Source organism: Cyrtonyx montezumae, unplaced genomic scaffold (assembly GCF_038088225.1).
Source record: "Cyrtonyx montezumae isolate F1298 unplaced genomic scaffold, pur_monq_1.0 scaffold_3, whole genome shotgun sequence".
Classification (NCBI taxonomy): Eukaryota; Metazoa; Chordata; class Aves; order Galliformes; family Odontophoridae; genus Cyrtonyx; species Cyrtonyx montezumae.
The window spans coordinates 45,536,170-45,559,029 of NW_027072034.1; the positions used below are offsets into that span (position 1 = coordinate 45,536,170).

Below are 22,860 nucleotides of genomic sequence, written 5' to 3' on the forward strand. Positions count from 1 at the left end.
TTCCCTACCTCCCAGGTTCGGGAGCCAGCCATGCCCATCAGTGACCATGCCCCAGCCATTAGCCTTCTCCATTATTTCTCTGTGATTCCAGTCAGTTTATGATTGCCCATGGACTTCAGTTCTCCTTGCTCGTGCTCTGTCTTCTGCAAGTTAGCTTATAAGGCACTTGAGGTGAGCCTTATGACCATCCTTAGGTGGGCTGTTTGTGTCACAGTAGTGATGAGTGCCTCAAAAAAGGAAGGAAAGAAGAAATGAATCATTCAGTACACAGCTTGTCACTATATGACTGAACTGCACAGGAATGCCAAACACTTTTTCTGTTTTGATGTGCAGAGAAAACCAGTTTGTGGTCAAGTGGATGAATATTATATTGATGCATATGCAGATAGTCATTGTGTTTGTGCATACTTATGCATATATATGCATAGTTATTCTCTATTCAACCATTACAGCCCTTAAAAAAGCTGTCCTTTTTATTTAGTAGCCATTCAAATCGTCAGCATGTTCAAATATTCCAAGATGAGTTACATATGGTCCTATTTATGCAAGGAACCATTAAAAGTTAACAAAATAATCAGTCAGTTGTTTTTTGATTTCGTGATTAGGTGTTCTCTCTGTGTCAGAAAGTCACTTTGTTCAGTCACAGCTGATCTGATGGAATTATATGGCAGATGTTATTCTGAGTATGTTGTAAACAGTTTAGATGATTCTTTAAAAACATGAAGGACTTGAACCTTTATTGAAATAAAAAAGTCATATTTGTGTATCTTTTTAAAAAATAACAAACTTTGAAGGAATTTTTGAACATTTAATACTGCTCCTGTATGCTTGCTCTGTTTGTTAAGCCTGTTTCATTGGTAGCATCATATTAATGATAATTCGATATTTTTTGTTTTAAACAGTAATATTCTGTAGCATGTCCTGGAAAGTATGTTTAAAACCCACGTATTTTTAACATCCATATGTATATAGGTAAACATGTATATTTTTTCATCTACCTCTTTTTATATTTTAAACATATTAAGCACAAATTTATAACCATATATACATGTTCTTTTATATTCATTTTATATATATACATAGCTTGTATGTTTCATAATAAGCAAGAAAAATGCCTGCCATCTCTTAAGTAGAATTTAATATATTTGAAAGCATTCATCTTTTATCATATGTATTTTAATGCAGTATGAAATTATTCTGGCACCTGCATCTAATCACAGACACTCAAGATTAAAAAAACTATCCCATTAATGTTCTTTATTTCATTATATTGTTGTTGATGCAAATACAGATATTAACTTTTAAACTTTGGGATTTGTTTTCCAAAGAACTTACTGAAGTTAGATCCAGCAGACAGATACTTGACAGAGCAATGTTTGAACCATCCTTCATTTCAAACGCAAAGACTCTTGGATCGGTGTGGAAGTTCACCTTCACGGTCAGCAAAAAGAAAGCCTTACCATGGTGACAGCAACACATTATCTAACAGGTACACGTAGTCCTTTGACCCTTAACACTGATATTTTCTGTGCCAATAAATTGCAATAGTGCTTAAACAGAATATTATCTTCAAGAAAACTAGTTATTTGATTATTTAAGTACATTTCAATGTATGTGCTGTTCCATGCTGCTTCACTGAACAAAGAAGGTAGACACAATCTTATTATTACAGCTATTCAAACTGAATTTTTTTTGTTAGCTGTATTCAACAGGCTGAATGCATCTTGGGATTAAAAAAAAAAAGAAAAAGAAAAAATAATTAGACTTACTCATCTTAAAACAGTTAGCTCCTTTCCTGAACAGTAGTAAGAACTCTGTCATTTGGAGGTGTCACCACACACAAGAAGAAGAAAAATGTGTTGATTATGCTCCACAGTAAGGTTAAAGAGAATTTTGTCTGCGATTGTGGTTACAAACTGAATCTAATCTACTTGAACTCAAAACAGGATTTATTTGCTCACTGACTCCTTTGTTGGATCCACATAGCTTGAGAGGTGCCACCTGATCTTAGTACACCAACAAGCCAGGTTTACTGGTGGATGAAATACTTTAGTACAAAGAGACTCATCATATTCCTTTGACAGAAACTTTCCTAAAGGTCATCTTCTGAAGTAGGGAGAACTACAATGTCTTTTAACCCAAGCCAGGTTTTTCTTTAGTTCTTTCAGTGAGATTAAAAAAATAATCCTCACTTTAAGATGTGAGAACACAATGTCTATAGCCTGCTTGTTTTCTGAAATGTTTAATAAAATGTTTTAGCTGTTGCTATACATGCGTACTTGCATGGGTGTTGAACTTGCTTAATTTCTAGAAATTGTAATTGAGCGTACCATTAGATCACTGAAAATGGGTAGTACAGAAATCCTAAATATGAAAAAAACCTTAGCATTATCTGATAATGGTTTCTGCCAAGATCAACAAATTCATCGGTACAGTCAGCTCTCAGTTTACCCCTCAGTAATATATCTGAGTCAGATTATGATAGAATTGATTTAGAAACAAGGAAATTTCCTGAGCTTTAAGCCAGCTTAGGAGGCTAATAAGCATAGCCACAGCTCTGCTCTGCCCCAGCTGCACTTTTTCAGGGCCAAGACAGGCCCATGAGCAGAACTGCTTTTATTCTGTAAAACCTGAGTCCTGCAAAAGTCAGTGTTCCTGTGGTAGACCTGATTTGTTGTTTACAGGGCTTACTAGGCTGCAAAACCTTGAGATCAGTCCATCTGGATGGCTTTGACCAGCACAATAGCCTCTGTTTTCTCTCTTCTGCCTCCACCCACCTCAGACATACATTATGTAGTCTGGAGCATTGATTGTACAAGGCTTTTTGGCAGTGCTGACGTATTCGATTGTTCCACTTCAACTTTGATAATGCCAGATGTGTTTAACAATTATTTCCGTGGATGTACAGCTACTGCTTTAGATTAGTGATTATGCATATATTACAAATGGGTCAATGTTTAAATATATATGTTGGAAAGTTGAAATTTTTATGATTGCATTTTATATATTTCTTGTTTCTTTTTTTTTTCACTAGCAGAATCCATTAACCAAAATTGAGTTTGTCCCTTAGGATGTAACCAATAAAAAACAACAACGTTCTGACGCTTGCAAATCTGTTACTCTAGTGGAGCTTCTGATGCTTAGTTTCTGCAATGAGCAGAAGTTTTTGATCTTACTGCTAATTTTGTGTTACAAAATGGCAACTCCCATCTAAAATGAGTGCACTTTTGTTGAAGATATTAATATATGAATATATGATCTGGTATATTAATGTTTCTTTATGCATTTTAATGTAGAAATCAAGCCAGCAAAAGTTCTGCTTTGCAGTCACACCACAGATCAAACAGCAAGGATATACAGACACTAGGGGTTGGCGGGCCAAGAGAAGAAGGTCTTCCAGCAAATGAAAGCTTTTTAAATGGAAACCTTTCTGGAGCTGCACATAGCCCAATGCATGCAAAGAAATCAAGCAACCAGCCTGGATCTGGCAATAAAGATCTAGCCAACAATAACATGCCACATCTTCTTAGTCCAAAGGAAGCGAAGGGAAAAACAGAATTTGATTTTAATGTGGACCCAAAAAGTTCTGATGGCCCAGGCACAAAGTACCTGAAGTCTAACACCAGATCTCAGCAGAACCGGCACTCATTTATGGAAACGTCTCAAAGCAAAACTGGGACGCTGCAGCCCGGTGACAAGCATAGTCGCCACAGCTATATTGATACCATTCCACAGTCTTCTAAGAGTCCTTCGTATAGGACAAAGTCAAAGAGCCATGGGGTTCTGACAGACTCAAAGTCCGTGGGCAACCTGTCTGAGGCCAGGGCTCAAGCTGCAGAACCGAACAGCAGTCGCTATTTTCCATCCAGCTGTATGGACCTGAACTCTCCCACCAGTCCGACCGCTCCCCGCCATGGCGATAACAGAACTTTGCTCAGCCCGTCTGGGAGGAATAACCGCAGCGAGGGTACCCTGGACACCCGAAGACCTTCAACCAGACACTCCAAAACAATGGAGGAATTAAAACTGCCAGATCACATGGATGGAAGCCATTCCCACTCGCTCTCTGCTCCACATGAATCTTTTTCCTATGGCCTAGGTTATACCAGTCCTTTCTCTTCACAACAGCGCCCTCATAGACACTCTATGTATGTGAGCCGGGACAGAGTGAGGTCAAAGGGCTCAGAGGGTGGCTTAAGCGTAGGGCAAGGGATGGCAGCCAGAGCAAACAGCCTGCAACTGTTATCTCCACAGGTGCAGCATAAGTCACTCACAAGGTCTGTTGGCTCTTCACGAGAAGACTGTACAGAAGATACTAATAGGGTTAGTTCAAAATATCACCTGTTACGGAAGACTTTCCTTCCTCTCCTTATTTCATGTGGGGACAGTGTCCCGCTTTCTCTCTTTTATTTGTTTGTTTGCTTAGTTATTCTTTGGTGTTGTAAGACAAGGAATGTGAGACCAAAAAAAAAAAAAAGGTTAATTAGTTGGAGTAGAAAATGAGACCATGTTTAAACTGATAATGATTGGACTTTGAAAACTATTTTTATCGTGTACTGAAATGTGAGAACAGAAAAAATGTCTGTGTAGTTTACGTTTAATTTGTAGTTCCTAGTCTGTTATGTTCTCTGATGTCATTTTTACTGTTTTGGTTTTCCTTAATGAACCTTCTCATTTGTGTTTTTATTTAACTTTCCTAGTATGTCTTTCTGTTTTGAATAGCAATCCTAACTTGTGAAGTGAGCTTTTTCACTTGTTTATAGCGTGACATTATTAACGTAATGTCATAATTTGTGAGAGGGATGTAAAAAACTGCAATATTCCTCCTGATCAATATGATTAATAACTGGGACAGGCTAGAGATTTTTTCTAGGAGTAGCCATCAGTGAACTGACTCCTTAGCACTGCTATAGTGATCAGTGTCATTACTTAGTGATATTTTGTTATGAGCATTATTTCATTAGTGTGGAGAAAGGGACAGTTTTGGTGTCAATTTACTTTCCTAATAAAATAGTTAATAATTTTTTAAGGTTTTGCACAAGATGAATGTCCTCATATCCTTAGATTGCTATGCCATTTATCCAAAAGATAAAAGTAAATAAAATTAGTGGGTTTTTTTTTTTATACAGTTTTTGATATGTATGTGTCGAAGACAAATTCTTGTTCAGATTTGTTGACAAACTGCAGGAAGTCAGAGCTACATATATTATTGAAAGCCTAAAAAGTATGCTTTACTGAAAAAGACTAAAAAAGACCTCTGTCTCTTTAGTTTACGTAATAAATACACATAGTGGACTTATGGTGTGCATAAAGAAAAAAAGAGGTTTTCATATGCTGGATGGCTCTTAAGTAGAAGAAAGCACAGATGAGGCATTTTTTTGTATTTACTTAAAAACACATTACTAATACATTGATTTTGTACTTAGTGTGTCTCTTCCATTCAGAATTATGTGAATTATTCATTGTAAGAAGAAAAAATCCAATAAAAAAAGAGAATTTAAAGAAAAATAGCTACTTAGAAGGAATTACAGAAGCTCTGCTTCAAAATGAGATTTTATTTTTTATGCGTAGTCTTTTTTTTCTCTCTCTCATTTCAGTCATGTTAAATGTTATTTGTCCTTCAAAATATTTTTGTTCAAGGGCAGTAATAACAACATTTGATGTTTTGATAGTAAAAGCTTATGCTACCTTGTATTCTTTAGTATTAGGATCTTTATCTGAATTATGTAGCAGATATGAAATTGATAACTAATTTAATTTTATTTCATATTGTCAGATCATTCTTTGTCTTTTGCCAACCACTTGAAAAACTTGTTACACATCCTAATACTTATAGTTTTGTTTTTTGTGGTTTGCTTTGGAATGTCTAATCATTTGTGAAGAAATCACCTTTATCTTTTCTGGTCAGTATTAAGTTTTTAAATGTAAGCCTTAAATTCATTGTTTTAAAGCCATATCTCAACCAGCAGAAGCCTGAAGGGAAAAATACTCTTCTGAAATATATGGCAAGTCTGTACATTTGCAAAGCATTTTCATCTGTTTTTCTTCGTTTTCACTATTTTCGATAACAAATAAGAATTAAAATAACAGTATTTGTATGGCTCAGGCATTTTTACAAAAGCCATTCTTTGATTCTTTCCTATACCATTTTCTTGCCACACTCTGTATTAAAAATGAGAAAATTTCACTTCTTTCAGCCATAGTGAACTCAAAACTTCAGAAATAATGTAAAGGTTGTCAAAGAATCTTTATTATTTTCCTGTTAAATTTTCCCATTCAGTTCTACTGGTTTTCTTTGCTACTATTGTCTCTCTCTCTTGTGCTCATATTTTGTGAAATGTCCTCACTTCCCTGTTTTTAGATTCTATTGAGCCAAAACCAAGTCATATTGAAGAAAATCATTCTTTGTTTGCTGGGTTTACTTCCATTTGATGTTACTTTTTAGGCTTTTCAAGTCTCAGTTACAATGCTATTTTCTTAAGGGTTCTTTTAGTTAAATGTACACAAAGGGTTAGGCAGAATGAAATCAAGTATAAGTTGCTGTTATTTTCTCATATTTATAGCTTAACTGCTAACCAACAAAACGTACCTTAAGTCATAATTTAATCAAATTTATCAAACTCATATTTTACTGAAGCAGTCTGTGATTTAAACCATTGTTTTTGTTTCATTTCTCATCTTGTCACAGTTTTTAGGGTTATTTTATTGATGGTAGTGAAGTCAGGTCTGTATTAATGAAAGGCAAAACAAATTATGGAAATCGCTCAGTGATTTGAAATCCCAGTTTTCAGTTGTAGGTTGTTTTGGGGGTTGTTTTTTTTTTTTTTTTGAAGTCTCATCCTTCTTGGATGTTCTAGATCCAAATTCAATCAGGGGATTTGCTACAGTTTCCTACGAGTCTTAGAATATCGATTTTTGTCTGGTCCTTACTGCAGAAAGAAGTGCAGCTTCTGCTTCATTTAAGAAAGGGATTAAGTCACATTTAGTGGCCAGTTCCATGCATGTGGTGGTTTCTGAGGGCATGCTTCAGTTTCTGCTTGATGAACCTTCTAGGAAGTTTTTATTCAGAAACACAGATTAATTAGAGATGGTGATGTACTTTTACTATCCTGTCTGACTTACCTACTCAGCTTACTCATTTCTTACTTTCAGGACTGCCTCTTAGTTTTTAGACTTTGTGACTATTGGTTCCTGTAGGTACTAGTGTATAACAGCTGTTAAGAGATAGTGCTTTGGTGTTGCAATAATCACAAATTACATGCATTTCTTGTTTATTTTTTAAAATTTGCCATTAGCAGAGTGACCAGATTCCATCAGAAACAAATTTAACAAGACCTCCAGTAAAAGATTCCTCCAGAGATGTTACAGCTGCATTTCATTCACGGCGAAAATCTGAGGTCTGGATCATGCTAAAGTCCTTAAAATTAAAATTAAGAGGCAAAATTTTATTAATGCCATTTTTGAAAAAGTGAACAAACAGAAAAACTAAATAATTATTGGTATGGGGTTTGTGGTTGGAGATTGACAGTTATTCATAGCATGAAATGAAAACTGTCTGCAGTAAAGTTCAGAGTTTATTGCTTACTTATGTTGGCTAAAAACACTGCAAATCAGCTTATAACCTTTCATTGTAAATAGCTGACTGTTCTTTTGTTTAGGGTGGAGCATATCATGATCCACACACAGAAGATGGAGCATCTACTAAGGAAAATAGAATTATGTATAATGACCCTGTTCCAAGAAGAGTTGGCAGTTTTTACAGAGGTAATTTTCTGGTGCATCTTTAAAACGTAAACAAGAATTTTGGCATGGAATATAGATGAAGTAGTGCGAGATGGTACAAAGAACTAAAGTGATTTTTTTTAAAAACAAGTGGAAAAAAAATTGTTACAACACTTGCAGATACTGGGGTGACCCACACAGTTGTATGTAGTAATGACATGAATATTCAATTTGTGCAAAAGGTACTTTTGCATATTTGAGAACAGTAACTCACATTGAAAAGTATTCAGTGTAGTTCTTTGTAAACCAGAAGATAATTTATTAGGGAAAGTTGAACAAAATAAATGAAAATTGCTAAACAATTCATTATTTTTTTAAACATCAATTCATATTTTAAATTCTTACTAATATTAAATCTAAACACCTTTGTATTTGTAACACATTGACACACTGATCTGTCATAGATAATATGGTACATGGATCTTCCAGTGCTATTTATTCATTCACTGAAGCTTATATTTGTATCTTCCGTGCAGGTTTACTAAAGTTGAGGGTTTCCTGCAAGTAAAAGCCCAGCTGAGAATAAATAATAAAGCAGGAGCATGTTCATGTACATAAGTGTATATATATGTGTGTGTGTGTGTGTGTGGATATGCATGTATGTGGACACACAAATAGATTTTGTTCTGGTACAGTACAAAAAAGACAGTGATTTGTGAGCAGCTGTCTCATGGCTAAACCTGGGTAATCCTTTTGAAGAGGACAAGGATGACAAGCTAATTACTGTCCTACAAATATTAGGAGGCTTGTAGGGCTCCCTTGAACCTTAAGTAGTCACAATCAGCTAAAATTTGATTATGAGTCACCTAATAACCATAAGTAGAGTTACCAGTCTCCCTCTGATCCTCTTCAGGTTGATCAGCTGGCAGATGACCTGCTTTAGCCATGTTCAGATCTGACAATCCTTGTCAGTGTCCCATTGCAATTCTCTGACTTCATGTAGGACACAACTTTAATACAAAGACTTAACTGTATCATTGGGAAAGTGGTATTATATTCGAATTATCCATTGATAAAAGTTACTGAAAGTTACTCTGAAAGGCTGTAAATCCATTTTTATTCTTAAGTATTGACTTCATAGAGAGCTTACTGGTTTTGTACTACAACTTAATCAAAAAATAACAATTCAGTTTTGACAAAATAGCATGATAGTACAGTAGTGTTGCAGCTAGTGTCTGATTGGTTTTAATCCAGTGCATATATTTCTGTTAATATTTATAATTCTGATAGTGGATTTTTATTTTAGGTGTGTATAAACTACTTTCAAAAGTACAGCATTTTTGTTTAGAAAGCATACTTGATTTTGATCCCTTCATTTTTAATAAGTATTCTCTTACTCTTAGTTACATTAAATCTAAAGTAATTTATTTCAAGATCACTGTTTCATTTTGTATCTAAGGCTGGAGTGAAGACAAAGAGTAAGCCATAGTATTTTGTGTCTTTCATAACAGTATTCCAGCCTTCTGTTCTCTTTCCTGTTTTTAACTATCAGTCACATTTGCAGGCATCTTTAGATGATCTTTAGAACAACTTACCCAAGTTCTAATGATGCCATCATTTTACAATATTATCTTGCAATTATTACAAAACAAGGGCTTTCCGAACTGTCAAAAATAAGAAGTACTTTTCGCTGTGTCTTACCTAAAGTGCAACTGTCACTTCACGAGTTTTTGTAGAAGAGGTAGAGAGGAATCAGACAACTCAAAGATGTGATTTTTGGCCATGCTCGGTATACAGTGTTTGCTATTTCTCTGTTCAGTTCCATCTCCACGTCCAGAGAGCACATACATAGAAAACAATGTGTCAAACAGAGCCTCTGTGTTACCAGCAGACAGCAGCACGGTGGCAAACCACTCAAAGAGACAAACCACCTTTGATACCTGGTGAGTTGTTATTTACACAGATGTGTAGAGAATGGCAGGAAAAAAAAAAAGGATTTTTAAGATGACAAAGATAACCTACAAGATTTTTTTTCAAAGTTTGCTATTGTATATTCATGCTTTATTGCTCCCTCCGACTGTACTGATGTGACACTGCATGCTTCCTGTCCCCTTTTGAGCAACAAGGAATACTTCATCACACTGAATGCATTAGAAATGCTGCTCTTTTGTCTGATATTTCTTGTGTTTTTTTTCACATGATCAGTCTTTGGTTAAAGATGATTCAAAGTGTTTGTGTGCCTATAGAAAACCCATAGCTTTGTCTGTGGCTTCTAGAAGCATGAATTGTCTGACAAATATAAAAAACATATATATATATATATCAAAATGCATGCTTCCATATAAAAAGTAGGACTGTTTTAATGAAGAATATAATATTCACCCTGCAGTGGGGACTGCTACTTTCTTTGTTCGTACATCACAGAAGGAATTGAGTACATTCTATGGGAAAATGGCTAAAGCAACATCTTAGTGGTGTATATTGATTTTAAAAGATTTAAAAGTATCACGTGACTCTGTTATATAACATAGAGCAATTAACTCTAATTATGCTAATAGAATGGCAGCATATGCGTAGCTTTGCAGGACTTAAAGAGAAACATCTTAATTTTCTTACTGTGAGAGCTGTATGGCTCTAATGTAGTTCTAAAGTAGTCTTAATGTTCTACTTTGTTCGATCACAATAAAGCACAGTGAATAAAAATAAGCAAATGGTTTCAAAGGATTTTTGGAAGGAATGGACTGTATGCATTCTCATGACTCAAGTGTACTTTGTACCGTTATCTGAAATACTGCTCTCTGAAAGTGGGATAAAATTACGCTAGCTAAAAAACTGTTTCGGTGGTTTGTTAACACATTGTATTTTCATGTGAACAACCTGTGAATTATCCGCTTAACAAAGAAAGGAGGAGGGACACAAACAAATGGTATTTCAGCTTTTGTTCAGGTTTTACACCCTTGTCAGCATCAGAAGATGTTTGCTCCAGAACACTCGTCACCTGCTTTGATTCTCTAGAATCTGCTTCCCGTCCTTCAGTAGCTCCACCTACATCAGTTTTGTGAAAGTTAGTTTGGGGATCTGGTCATTTATATAAAAAGGTGGTACTTACATTGTAATTTATGTGGCTAAATAAGGTCTCTTTCCACTGTCGAAGTTTTTTACATCTTTTCTTGACCTTCACATTTGAATCTTGCATACAACAAGACAATTGGAATCTTGTTTTCTTTTATGTGTCATTCAGTAATATATTACCTTTTATTATGTGGCTGTTACAAAGGAACATGTAATGTTATTTCAACTGTAAACTGAAATAATAGCATATATTATTAGAGCTGGTTGGGAATGTTTTGTCCAACTATTTATTTTCCTTACAATTACAAATTACCAAAATCAAAACTTCAAAGGATCAGACTAATATCAAGTGAAAATTTTTGGGAAGGTTCCTCAGCTGCAGGATGTAATTGCCAGTCAAAACCAGAGAAATACTCAAAATAATGAGTATTCTAGGGTCAGCATTATTTTTTTGGCACGTGAAGAGCTCAACTGCAGTTGTTATTTAAACCAGAGACTTGAACCGAGATCTTGGATCTAATGAGTGAATGCCCTGAGCCAGAAGTTAAAGCACATTCTCTTTTTACCCTAAATATATTCTCCTTCAGAAATTTCATCTTGTTGAAATAATGAAAGGGCCACAGAGATGCAGAGTATAGCCTAGTGAAAAAGACCCTTGATTAACTTTTGAGAGGGTTAGATTTATGTCCTTGCTCTGTTTAACATGCTCAAATATTTCCACAAAGTGGAACAGCTCCTTTGAGAGAAAAACCCACAGAATAATCATTCTGTCTCGTGGAGTGGAAAGAACGGCAGTGCCCTCAGCATCGAGTAAACTTTGGCATGCATTCCTCTTTCTCTTTGCTTTTCCTGCTCCTGGTTTTCCTGAAATGTTTCCTGCCCAGCTCTACCTGTGACTCTGTGCAAGCTGTCCTGGCAATGGTCTAATGTTGAAAAATTGTTCTGTGCCGTAAATGCAGATTCCTGAGTGATGTAGAGTCTGTGTTCCTCTACTGAATTCTCTGTATAGAAGTTGTGCAAATGCTTATGAATATGTTGAAAGCTCTAATGGATTGTGACTTTGCTTACATCAATTTTATGATGAATTAAATATTCGATGTCTGACAGACATACGTAACTGGTACGTGACAATTCATCTCAAATTATGAGTGACATGTATTCCACTTGGACTTGCCACTGCTGTAAAATATTGCTCCTCTCATACTATTGCTCTGTGTTACCTTTCTTCTGTCAAAGATTTTGTGAATGTTTGCTAGACTGAATTGTCACAAATGTTCCCTTGTCTTTGTGTGCATTTCTTCACTCTGTCCTCACTGTCCTGCCTCTTTAAAATAAAGATGTTATAAACTCTACTTTTGTGATCAGGTTTTACTATTAAATTACTATTTTGCTATTATATTACTAAACTATTTCAGAACTTCTAAGAACCTGATTTGGGGGAAAAAATGATATATTTTACACCTTTCTAGAAAAATTTTTTGCTTGAGTTTAGTTTCCCCTGAATGACCTTGAGCTTGCTTACTGTTTCATCTTTAGAAACAAGCATAGTTGTTTAATTCTCTTTCAAGCTGTACAAGCTTTGTCTCGAGCTGGGCAAAACTAGTAGGTAATAGGCAAGATACTTAACCTTGTTCTGCTAGTGTGCCAAAATGCTGACATGTGTTACCCTTAGCTTTGCATTATTATCACTCTGAACATCTCTTTGGAATGAACTCCAACTCACAGTATCACATATCACACTGGAAAAGCTCGATTGCTTACAAGATATTTGGAAACTCTTGGAAAGCTTTTTTGCATAGATCTTTTTTGTCCATTAAAGCTTGTTTTTTATGTGACAAACTTCTAGAATATGTCATATCTGCCTGCAAAAATAATAATGAGGATTACATGTATTATTTTCTAGATGTGTACAGATAAGCACACAAACACTCTGTGATTCAAGAACAGGGAGAGGAACATCCTAGTCCTAGAAGTGTCAGAGGCTTACTCTTGTCTATTGTTAGTCTTCAGAACTCCAAAACATTATATATGTTATCCAAAATATTATATACATTATGAATGTGATCCAGCTGGCTTTGATAACTGGCTTTTAATTTAACCCGTTTCAGTGTCTGTGTGAAAATACAGTTGCAGTGAGTTCCCTGAAACTAGAATATTATGATACCTGAACAAGGCAGTTGAAAGCTTGTTCAGCTGTCTGCAGTATGACTGTTCATGCATTGCGAATTCGCTCCAGTTCATTTACAAATACCTAGAATTTGTCTAAAAATATTAAAAAAATCCAACTGTGTAGATTGTAAGTTTAAAAATCAACAGTGTGTTACACTGGTGTGGGTGGAGGCTTTAGGAATCTGCTCGGCGTAGCCTGGAGATGTTCACCTTCCAAATGGTATCACTTTCCCTCTGACATTTCCTTTCCAAGACTATGGCATATGCATTATCATCTGCCCTGTTTGCTTTTTTCATCTGTTTGGCTGCATCTCAGCCTCCCTGCCAGTGCATGTAGGCTTTCTTCTACTAAACACTGCCTTTTCCCTGTCCCTTCCCTAGTCATCAATGAGTTTTGTTTTGGACTAAAACTGGGTAATGAAATGTAATGTTACATGCAGAGAAGCCTTCCACAATTTGTAGTCATCGATATTCTGTCTGAGAAATAAGCCTGGTGAACTACAAGTTTAGGAAACCAAGTGCTTCCACTTTTTTTCCTGCATTGTATTCTGTACATAAGATGGTAGATCTGGGTTTTATTCCAACTAATAAATCCTGCCTTTTCTCATGAAATAAATAAATAAATAAATAAATAAATAAATAAAAGTTACTCTTATCAGAGATCAGATCTGGACATTGCTTTTCAAGCTTTCAGTGCCAGACTTTTACATCAAGAAGTCTTACTATATGGGCTTCAGTTTGTGAGCTTGATGTCTTAGGTAAACTATGTATTGGAGATGCTTCTCAGGTCTCATCTTGCTTTCATTTATGGTAACTGTACAACTGCCAGCAGTATTTATTCTGTTGGTTCACTTTTCTTTTGAAGAAAACTTCAGGCATTTCAGTAACTCCTCCATTAGACCAAGATCTTACTCATGTAATTGTGAGCAGTTCTCTAAAGGGAGTAGTTTTGTGGCAGTTAGAGGATTTCTAACGTAGCTCCCTGCTCAGATTAAGGTTAATGAAGAATAACTTAAACTGAAGCATGAGGAATTGCTTCCAGAAAAGAGCTGTGTGTGGTGTGAGTGTGTCTGTGGCAGCATGAATGCAGCATGCTTCATACTTGTTTTTTTAAGTTTATATTAAAGCACAGCAGCTTGCCTGCCCCATGCATGTTTGCTGCTACACCTTTGTGTGCCTGTACAAGGTTGGATGCCTTTCCCGCCCAAAGGGCAATAAATGCTAGTGCTAGTGGTAGTCAAAGCATTTCTCTTGTTTCTATGTCTTTTTCCAAGTATATCTGACTAGAATAACCGGTGTGATCTATATCATGTGTCCTAAGCATGCAAAAGATGCATGTGAAAAAAGAGAGTAAAAAATGGAGAAGTGCACATTTTGCTTTAAATTTTTGGTTGAGGGCAAGTTCATTCAGCGAGGACTATTCTCCAGGACTGGTCTTACTTAAGTGGTTGCTCTCCAGTCCCATAGCTTTATTCAAATTACCAAGACTTGGTAGTTACATTGTAAGAACTGCAGTGTGACTATACCTGAGATTTTTTTCTGAGAGTTTTGGGTTGTTTTTTTTTTTTTTTTTCCCTGTACTATCCGTTGTCTGAAAACCATCTTTTGGGATGCCTAAAATACCCCAGTGTTTTATCTCATCGATCCAAATGTTCTGCTCTATTTTTACTCATTACAAAATCCTGGTGTTGAAACTTCCTGCTATAATGCTATATATGTTTGCTCTCTTCATATAATGAGCATGTGTTTTGAAGCAGTTGCTTTTCAAGGTCAGTGCTTTTTCAGACAACTGTGCTGCAATATGAGTCATAGGAGTTAATGACATAAACCCATCGGTGTAAAACTACTGCCTTTTGGGTAAGCAGCAATTTAAAATGAGCAGAGTTCTCAGCCCCTTTTCTTCACTGTCTGGTCACTGCAGTCATAATGAAGGAACTATGGCAAAGAGTTTCACTTCTGTCTACTTATCTGCTGTTGGTTGCACTTTTCACGTCCATATTCACTGGGCCAAATAAAAGAATTACACTTGACTGAATCTCTCTGAAAGTGTGGCAAAAAACTGTCCCAAGTTTTGTTCTGAAGATTAAATTCACCTTTAAAAATACAGTGTTTCCACTGAAGGCTGGATGTTGGAGCAGAATAGCCATAGCAAGACATGTTACAGGACAATGCAGAGTAACCACACTGAGACTTCAGATGTAAGACTGGTCCTTCAATAGGCAGCATAGTCTCTGGGTTGTAAATTTGCACTGGGGCCACGGTTTGGGGTGTGCCTGCAGATGTGAATGTACAATAGCTCCTTTGGGGAGAGGCGTGGGCAATTCTCAGCCCCATGACTATGGGTGGGTGTACAAGCAAGATATTTGGGGCATTTGGTTTCCTCTAGGCTTTCTAATAGGTTAAGGAAGATGAAACTCCCCCCAGAAATATCATTTAGTAAATAATTCAGTAGGGTTTTTTTTTTGCCTGTGTGAAGGCATTCTTGAGTTGACAGACTCTGTAAAGCTTTCAGTAGTGTTTACTTTTGGGCTTTCTCCTTGATGCTTCAGATGAATAATACAAACCTTACTGCTGTTATGCAATGATACCAAATCCAGGGACATGACATAAACAGGAATCTTTGGCAATGCAGGATCTTTAAAATATACCGCGATAACCTACTAAGTATATACTGAAGTAGAAATTTTTCCCAAATCAACATTCAAATTTCAGATGTTCACATCTTGTCTATGACATTGAATGTTTGAATGGTTTTTTGGATCTAGATTTAAGCTACAGTAATCTGAATTAGGAAAATTCCCACCATTTCCTCTGCCTCTAAATCTTTCCTCTACACACATTAATCTTACTCAGTAATTACACTTGATTACAGTGTTTAAGCACTGCATGCATTTCAATAGAACCAGGTAGCGTTTTGACTTAGAGGTGGTTTATGGGTAGAATTCGAGGAATTAATCAAACCCTGTTTGAGAGTGAAGATGCTTTTATCAATAAGGGAGGCATCTCTAGTCATTCCCGCTCCAATTATGTGTTTCCCATTTGCTTGGAAAAAAATGTCAGCTTGGCATGTAGTAGCAGCTGAATCACCAGCTTGCAGTGTAGTGCTTGAAGCCAGATTTAGAACTCAAAGATAACTATAGCAGACAGCAAAGTATTGCTACATTACAGTTGCTCCAAGAAAAGCTGCTTTCCCTCGTCATACAGAGCCCTGAGAAGTGTGGCTGTCCATCATGCTTTGCAGCAAGGCAGCAGAATAATTTCTTTTTTGTTTTCATGCACCTCAAGGCTAAAAAGGGCTATTAGAGCACCAAGTCTGACGTCCACTGTGCTAGTTGCCATTAAATGTCATCGTTCTCTGGGGTCGAAGCCCAGTAGTGAGCCCAGCAGAAGTTTAAGCAGTCCTAATTTGAAATGTCAGATTTCAAAAATGATCAAAACGATGCCAAATTTACCTCACTAAAGAGTTACTTCTGGTGGTTAGTAATTCTCATTATTAAAATCAGTGCCTTATTTATAATATGGGTTCTGTAGCCTCATCGTGTACCTGCTTGTTATGTCTTTGCCCTCAGCTTTAAAGATCCATTGAGTAATGTGTAATTTCTTCCTGGATAGGTACCTGTGCACTGCAACCAAAGAAACTAGAAATTTTGAAGTTGGTTTAGCTGTTTTTTAACATACTAAAGACTTGGAAGTCTCTGACTCTTTTCATGTAGGCTGTTCTTGCTATCTCTGTGAAACTTCCCTTTGCCATTTCCAGTTTTCATAATATTTTAAAGGGCACTAGATCTGCATTCAGCTCTGACTCACCAGTGTCCTACATAAGCCATCTTTTTACTCTATATCAGGCCTTGACGTACGTAATTTGCTGTGTATGCTTTAAGTAACATGCCATTTATCAGCTGTGGATAATTCAGCTATAAACAAGATCTAAAATGTAAATAAATAAAATTCCAACTTCAGGCAAGTCAGCTGTTCCACTGTGGGGTCACTTTTTTTGCCAGCACTGTCTCACCCATGCATAACAAAATAACTGAATTATTTAAGTTGAAATGGACAACAATAGATCCCCAGACTTCCTTGATATCTTTGGAACCATGTCAGCAAAGGTCAGGCATTTTGATTGAAATTGATTCTGTCTGATCATCTTTGAACTCCTGGCTCTCCAGCAAGCAATGGATAAACTGGACCGGTGCTTTTATACTTCCTCATCATTTGTATGTTCTCTAAATTATGATTTTATTTTTTCTAAAAGACCTTCTGTGTAAATACTTTGGTTGGAATATTAAATTCTGGCTTAAAAAAAGAAAGGAAGAAATGCATGCCTGCTTTTTCCCCCAACTATTCACTGGTTTGAGCTAATCATTTAACCCTAACACTGTGTTCCTCTTACTCCACTTAATAAGGCAATTTATCCGTTATTTGTATAGTAACCCTTGAACCAATGACTGCTGAAGTATTAAGAATCGTAGTGCTTTAATCATTAATTTTCACTCATTGGCATAAGGTCTCATTATTACACAGAGTTTGCATAGTATCAAAATCTATCTTACAATTCCTTATCTCATGTTTAGGAAAAGTCCTGAAAATCTTAACAGTCACTCTGAACAGCTTAAGGAGAAAGAAAAGCAAGGTTTTTTCAGGGCAATAAAAAAGAAAAAGAAGAAATCTCAAACCGTAAGTATACACTTATTTATCAAAGGAAATATATTTATCAATTTTAAATGGCGTTATTTTAATGTGCTAGACTAGTACAGTACCTTGCTATTATTTGTGGTCATACCTGCGTGTATCAATTTGTTATTATTTTATGTTCTGTATGCACTGTATGACAGTCAGATGCATTTCCTGTATGTGTCTTTGTATTCATTTGGATACTTCAGCATCCAATTTAAACTTAAATTTCAAGCAGATGTTGAGGCAAATTCTTTTGCAGTATATGGCGACACCATTCAAAGAGTAGAAATGCACTGTTGTCCTCAGAGCTTGAAAAATTTCATCCTCCCATTAGGAGATCAAACTGCTGTAACAGAGAATTCTTTAAGATCTTTTTCAAGGAGCTGTCTTGATGGCAGCTTCAATCTTGCTGTACTCTGTGACTGGAATAAGGGTGATGCGTCTTAACCATTCTGAATGCTTTCTGTTTTTTGGTGATTGTGGCTTTTGTTGCCTGGTGTAAGTCTGTTATATTTTCTGTATTTACATCTAGGTTTTGGAAGGGAAAAAAAAACTTTGTCAGAGCACAGTAGCAAACTAGCATTTCACAAAATTTCATAATGATAATTCTATAGAATAAACCTAAACATCGTCTCATCTCACTCTTGGATGACAGTTCTGGAAACAGTAAAATACTTGCAAATGTAATTACATTTGCATTAAGTCTTTATAAAAAACATAAATAAATAAAACTGCAGGTACTATATCTAAAAATTGGGGCCTTGTAATTCTCAACCAGGTCATCAGAAGAATAACTTTATTAAAATAGTAGTATGTTGCTACATTTCATGTGCAAAACTGTGTCCTAAAAAATCCTTAGTCTCTCTGTTACCTGTTCTTTTCAGTGTGCTTCACTCTTAAATTTCATTTCTCTGCATAGTGAGTTCTGGGTAGGAAAATGAAGAATTCTACTTTTTTAAATTATTATTTATTTATTTCTAAGATAGCCTTTTCACTAAAACATGACTTTATTTGCTAGTGACAATAGCTTTTTAATATTAGTGTTCTCGGTGTAAAAATAAAGAGGATAAATTTCAGACTAGGGCTAAATCAGTTGAAAGCTGGGGGAGTAGAGTGGTCTAATTTTATTTGTTACATTTTCTTTGAACTTCATGGAACATGTGCTTGCATGTGTTAAGTGGCACACAAAATGTACCATGTCTTCTGCTGGCCAGGTTTTAGGGCAGCGACTCCTACCTCTCCTTCAGAACGTGTTCACCTTGAGACTTGTACCCAGTTCAGATAAAACCATTTGCATTACAGCACGGAACAAAATATCTAGATTAAGACTCTTGGATTATATGAGAACAAAATGTCCATGAAAGGACAATGCACCTAAAGTCACTGCGTGATGCATTTTCCAAACAAAGATGTTCAATTTGCTCTGTTTCAGATTTCAGCCATTCAGTCTTGGTGGCAGGGGGCATTTTAAAAGCCTAGCTGATATGTTAAGTAGCAACTGCTGCCAGATTAAGCCATATGAATGAAGGAGAGAATGAGTTGAGTTGTGTTGCAACTCAAAATCCAGCACTTTCTAAAACACTGAGTGACAAACACCTTGACCTACAGCTACTGAAAATGTCACTGATTACAAGCTAAGGCAGATATATACATATCCTTACTCCTAGTTATTCTTAAGGAGAGAGAAAGAAAGGGGGAGAGAGAGAGGGATTACATAAGGAAGGGAAATTGCAGTGTCTGGTTAGAACTAGTATGTCACAAGAAGGTACATAAAATTCCTGGATTGAGAGAGTGAGAAAACTTGCATCCTCATCTGAGATACTTGTTAGGATCTTCCAGCGCAAATGAAAACTAATGCCTTCAGTTCAACACCAAGTTTGACTTCAGTAGTAAAACCTTCTAAAGCTTTAGTAACAGCTCTTGGCAGCTAAGTGAATATTTTCTATGAATTCAAGTTAAAAATTGTAACGTAGAGCTTGTGACTATCCGAGTTCTTTCGTTTTTGTTTCTGAAGTTTGTAATTCTTACAGAGTCCTAGAAGTATGTAATTATAGCTATGTACTCTGATAAAAACTTTCTGCAGCTAGAAACAAACTAGACCAGAAAACAGTCATAACGAGAAGCATGCCATGGAATTTAAGAGAGTGCTCATATCACAATCACTAGTTATCATTTACTTCTAATATTCTTTGGAAAGTCTCATTTTGCTGCTGGTTGTCATAAGAGTCACAAAGATGACTGAAATTGAATTGAAGACATCTTAATAATGCCATTCTCAAAATACTTCCCAGCTCACAACTGATACCAGTTTCTGACACTTCCTTGTGCAGAGTTGTTCCCATTAATCATTCTCAGTAGAGTTCTCCAGGTGCAGTTCTTCATGGGATGATAATCATTCCTATCTGCCATGGGAATTCTTTCCTATACAGTTTTTGCAAAGTTGTTCTTATTCATTCTCCTTTTATCTTGCTCGGAGTCGTTTAGTAGCGTAGCAAAAAGTTTTGAAGATTGCTGGAATTGCAGTGGTTTTTTTACATAACGTTTTGGTATCTGTGAATGCTCTGTATGGTGTCAGAGTGCCCTCGGAGGAACCTGAGTCTGGCAGATTTTGACACATACTGCAAGCAGTGGGTCTGAAGAAATTACGACCTTTGGAAACAAACTATTGCAAAGGAGCATTTCTTCCACTGGTGCTCTGATTCCTTTCTAATTTGCTGTACTTCAAACGGGAAATACTTCTGACTGTAGAGTTTCTGAAGAAGCTATTTCACTTAGTGTCTTTGTCTTTCGTTAACTTGCATAGAACCTACAAGATGAGGATGTGGTTTGAAACCCTCCTCTTCTGCTGATGCACCCATTGTTCTATTTAGTAGTATGATTATTAGACTGTTCTGTACAGTTTTCTTTTGGTAGGCAAAATAATGCTTGTTTGTACCTGAGCTGGGGAGAAATCTTGTTCATAACTTTAATTCTTGGTAGTTTATTTAATTATTATTATAATTAATTTCATCCACTGGTATGCTCTTCAACTGCATTAGGGAAGTAAAAGTTAAACAGGCAGTGCTCTTACAGTTGTACATTAAGTTGCTGAAGTCATATTTTGGTCAGAACTGAAATAATTCATCTTAGAGCCCTAGCTCTTTTTAAAAGCAGAAAGTAAAATACTTCTATTTCTTCCAGAGGTAATTATCAACTGCTCATGCTAAAACTGTTTGATAATATTCTTAGTATATCTTTGATATTTTACCTATATAAAAATGAGAAGTGTCACATAATTTCAGATCCTTATCATAGGTAACAGAAGAAATGTTCCAAAACTCAGTAAAGTCAGCAAGACGTACCTGCAGTTTTCAAAAGGCTTTGAAATGGACTCTGCATTCCTAATGGGAAACGGACATAAGAATAGGTGTACTGATCTCTTTTTCTATGCTTTATGTGCACTGAGCTCCTTGAATTTATTCCGTGCATTTTTCTATATTCAATCGTTATACACTCCTTAAGCAAATTATACATAGGATTGATACTATGTACCGTTGGAACTACAAAAATAAAGTAATGCATTAATATGGTAAGGACAGAGCTCTTGAGTTGAAATATTATGCATTTAGATTTTGTATCTTATATTACAGACAGACTCAAGCAACGGGGAGAATCCAAGCATCAAGAAATCCCTCTTTCCTCTTTTTAATTCAAAGAATAATTTAAAGCATAGTTCTTCTTTGAAAAAGCTTCCTGTAGTCACTCTACCCATGGTATTAATTTTTAAGTACGGTAGCTCTGTAAAACGCTCCAGTAAACTCGTTTTACTGACTACAGCAGCATGTGTTTTATTTTCATGGGGTCACTTTTTCTTCATGCCAGTTAAGTATCTTGGGCCAGTTCGATAAATTCAAGTAAAATTGGCAGTTCTGTTGAACTAGACTGTATCTAAAGGCAAATGGTTTTTGACTAGTAGATGTGTTGAAAATGTAGTATATACAGTTCTAGAGAAAATGAAATTGCACACATCTAAAGCTAAAAACTCTCTGCTCATTTCAATCAGGAAAAAAATAACCTGGTTTGTTTTATATCTGTATCAGAAATGCATTTTCTGTGCAAACTGCTCCTTTGTACATAAATTTAATTAAAAATTAAAAACAGATTATCTGAAATACCATTTTTAGCTCCTGTTTTTACTGTGTTTTTGTTTGTCCTGATTGTTTGTGTTAAAGAGACAGCTTCCATTTAAAAATACGTTCAATTGAATTGTCCTTTTTTCTTCTTTTTTGCTTAAAATTCTTGAAGTCTCTGTGTAAGCTGTAAATTCTCTTGAATTTGCATGTTGTTTTCTTAGGGCTGTTGAGTTTTTCAATTTGTACTTTAGTTTGGGATATCTGTGGAGGAGCAGAAAGATGGGGAAAGGAAAAGTTCTCATTTTGTGATGGCAAAATTGGGCAGACATCACTTCAGAGATGATTTTGGTCTGCTTCTCTCAGGAACAAATTTATAGAACTGATCCATGGTCTTAACTGCAGTATGGAATGCTTTTAAATGAAGATGAGGCTCAACAATTTCTTTTTTTTTTTTGTTGATTATTTTGGAAGCCTTGTTTAACTGCTCTCTCTTACAACAAATAACACTAACAGCATGTGAATGCTTTATGGGCTAAGGGTATAGCAAATCTGCATGACCTGTGCAGCCACTTATTCTTACTATGGGTAAATATTGAAAGGATGTTGCAATTCTGCTGCAGTAATCAGCTTTACTTGCGTTGTGTAATTAACTGGGGAACAATGATTTACAATTTAAGAATATAGTAAGACACTGGTATCTAACGTTTTCTTGCAGATGCCTGGCACTGATGGTCAGGATCTCCTGGCGTTACAGAAAGCCATTCATTCTTCTAATCACCAGAGCAGTAGGCAGAAGGATTGGCATCCTGAGAAGATGACAGAAATCCAGCCTCATGTAAGTGGCATTATCACTTCTCTGTATTCTAACATATGTTGTACCTCAAGAACTTATTCTCTGGTCAATAGAAAAATTGCATTTGACGGTATTTTCCATTCTCCTCAGTCCCTGTTCTCTAAACGTAAAACGTGTACCCATAGTACTGTGTATTTCTTTGGAAATCTGGACACGAATGACAGGGAAAAGAAATGATACTAAATGTCCTCGTGTCAGTCTTTGAGCCTTTAGAAATATTGGTTATGTGTTTGTGTTGGATGCAAACAGCCTTTCAGT

The 22,860-nt window shown here is 36.0% G+C and overlaps 1 protein-coding gene across 1 annotated transcript in view; it reads left to right on the plus strand.

Annotated features, from left to right (window-relative positions):
- CDKL5 (cyclin dependent kinase like 5) overlaps nucleotides 1–22,860 on the plus strand; it is a 121,637-nt gene that overhangs the window by 95,541 nt on the left and 3,236 nt on the right. Inside the window, exons 11-18 of the mRNA XM_065741363.1 lie at nucleotides 1,329–1,489; nucleotides 3,297–4,323; nucleotides 7,296–7,397; nucleotides 7,659–7,764; nucleotides 9,542–9,665; nucleotides 17,535–17,637; nucleotides 21,267–21,389; nucleotides 22,465–22,584. Of these exons, the coding sequence (XP_065597435.1) occupies nucleotides 1,329–1,489; nucleotides 3,297–4,323; nucleotides 7,296–7,397; nucleotides 7,659–7,764; nucleotides 9,542–9,665; nucleotides 17,535–17,637; nucleotides 21,267–21,389; nucleotides 22,465–22,584 (1,866 nt within the window). The remainder of the gene's footprint in view (nucleotides 1–1,328; nucleotides 1,490–3,296; nucleotides 4,324–7,295; nucleotides 7,398–7,658; nucleotides 7,765–9,541; nucleotides 9,666–17,534; nucleotides 17,638–21,266; nucleotides 21,390–22,464; nucleotides 22,585–22,860) is intronic.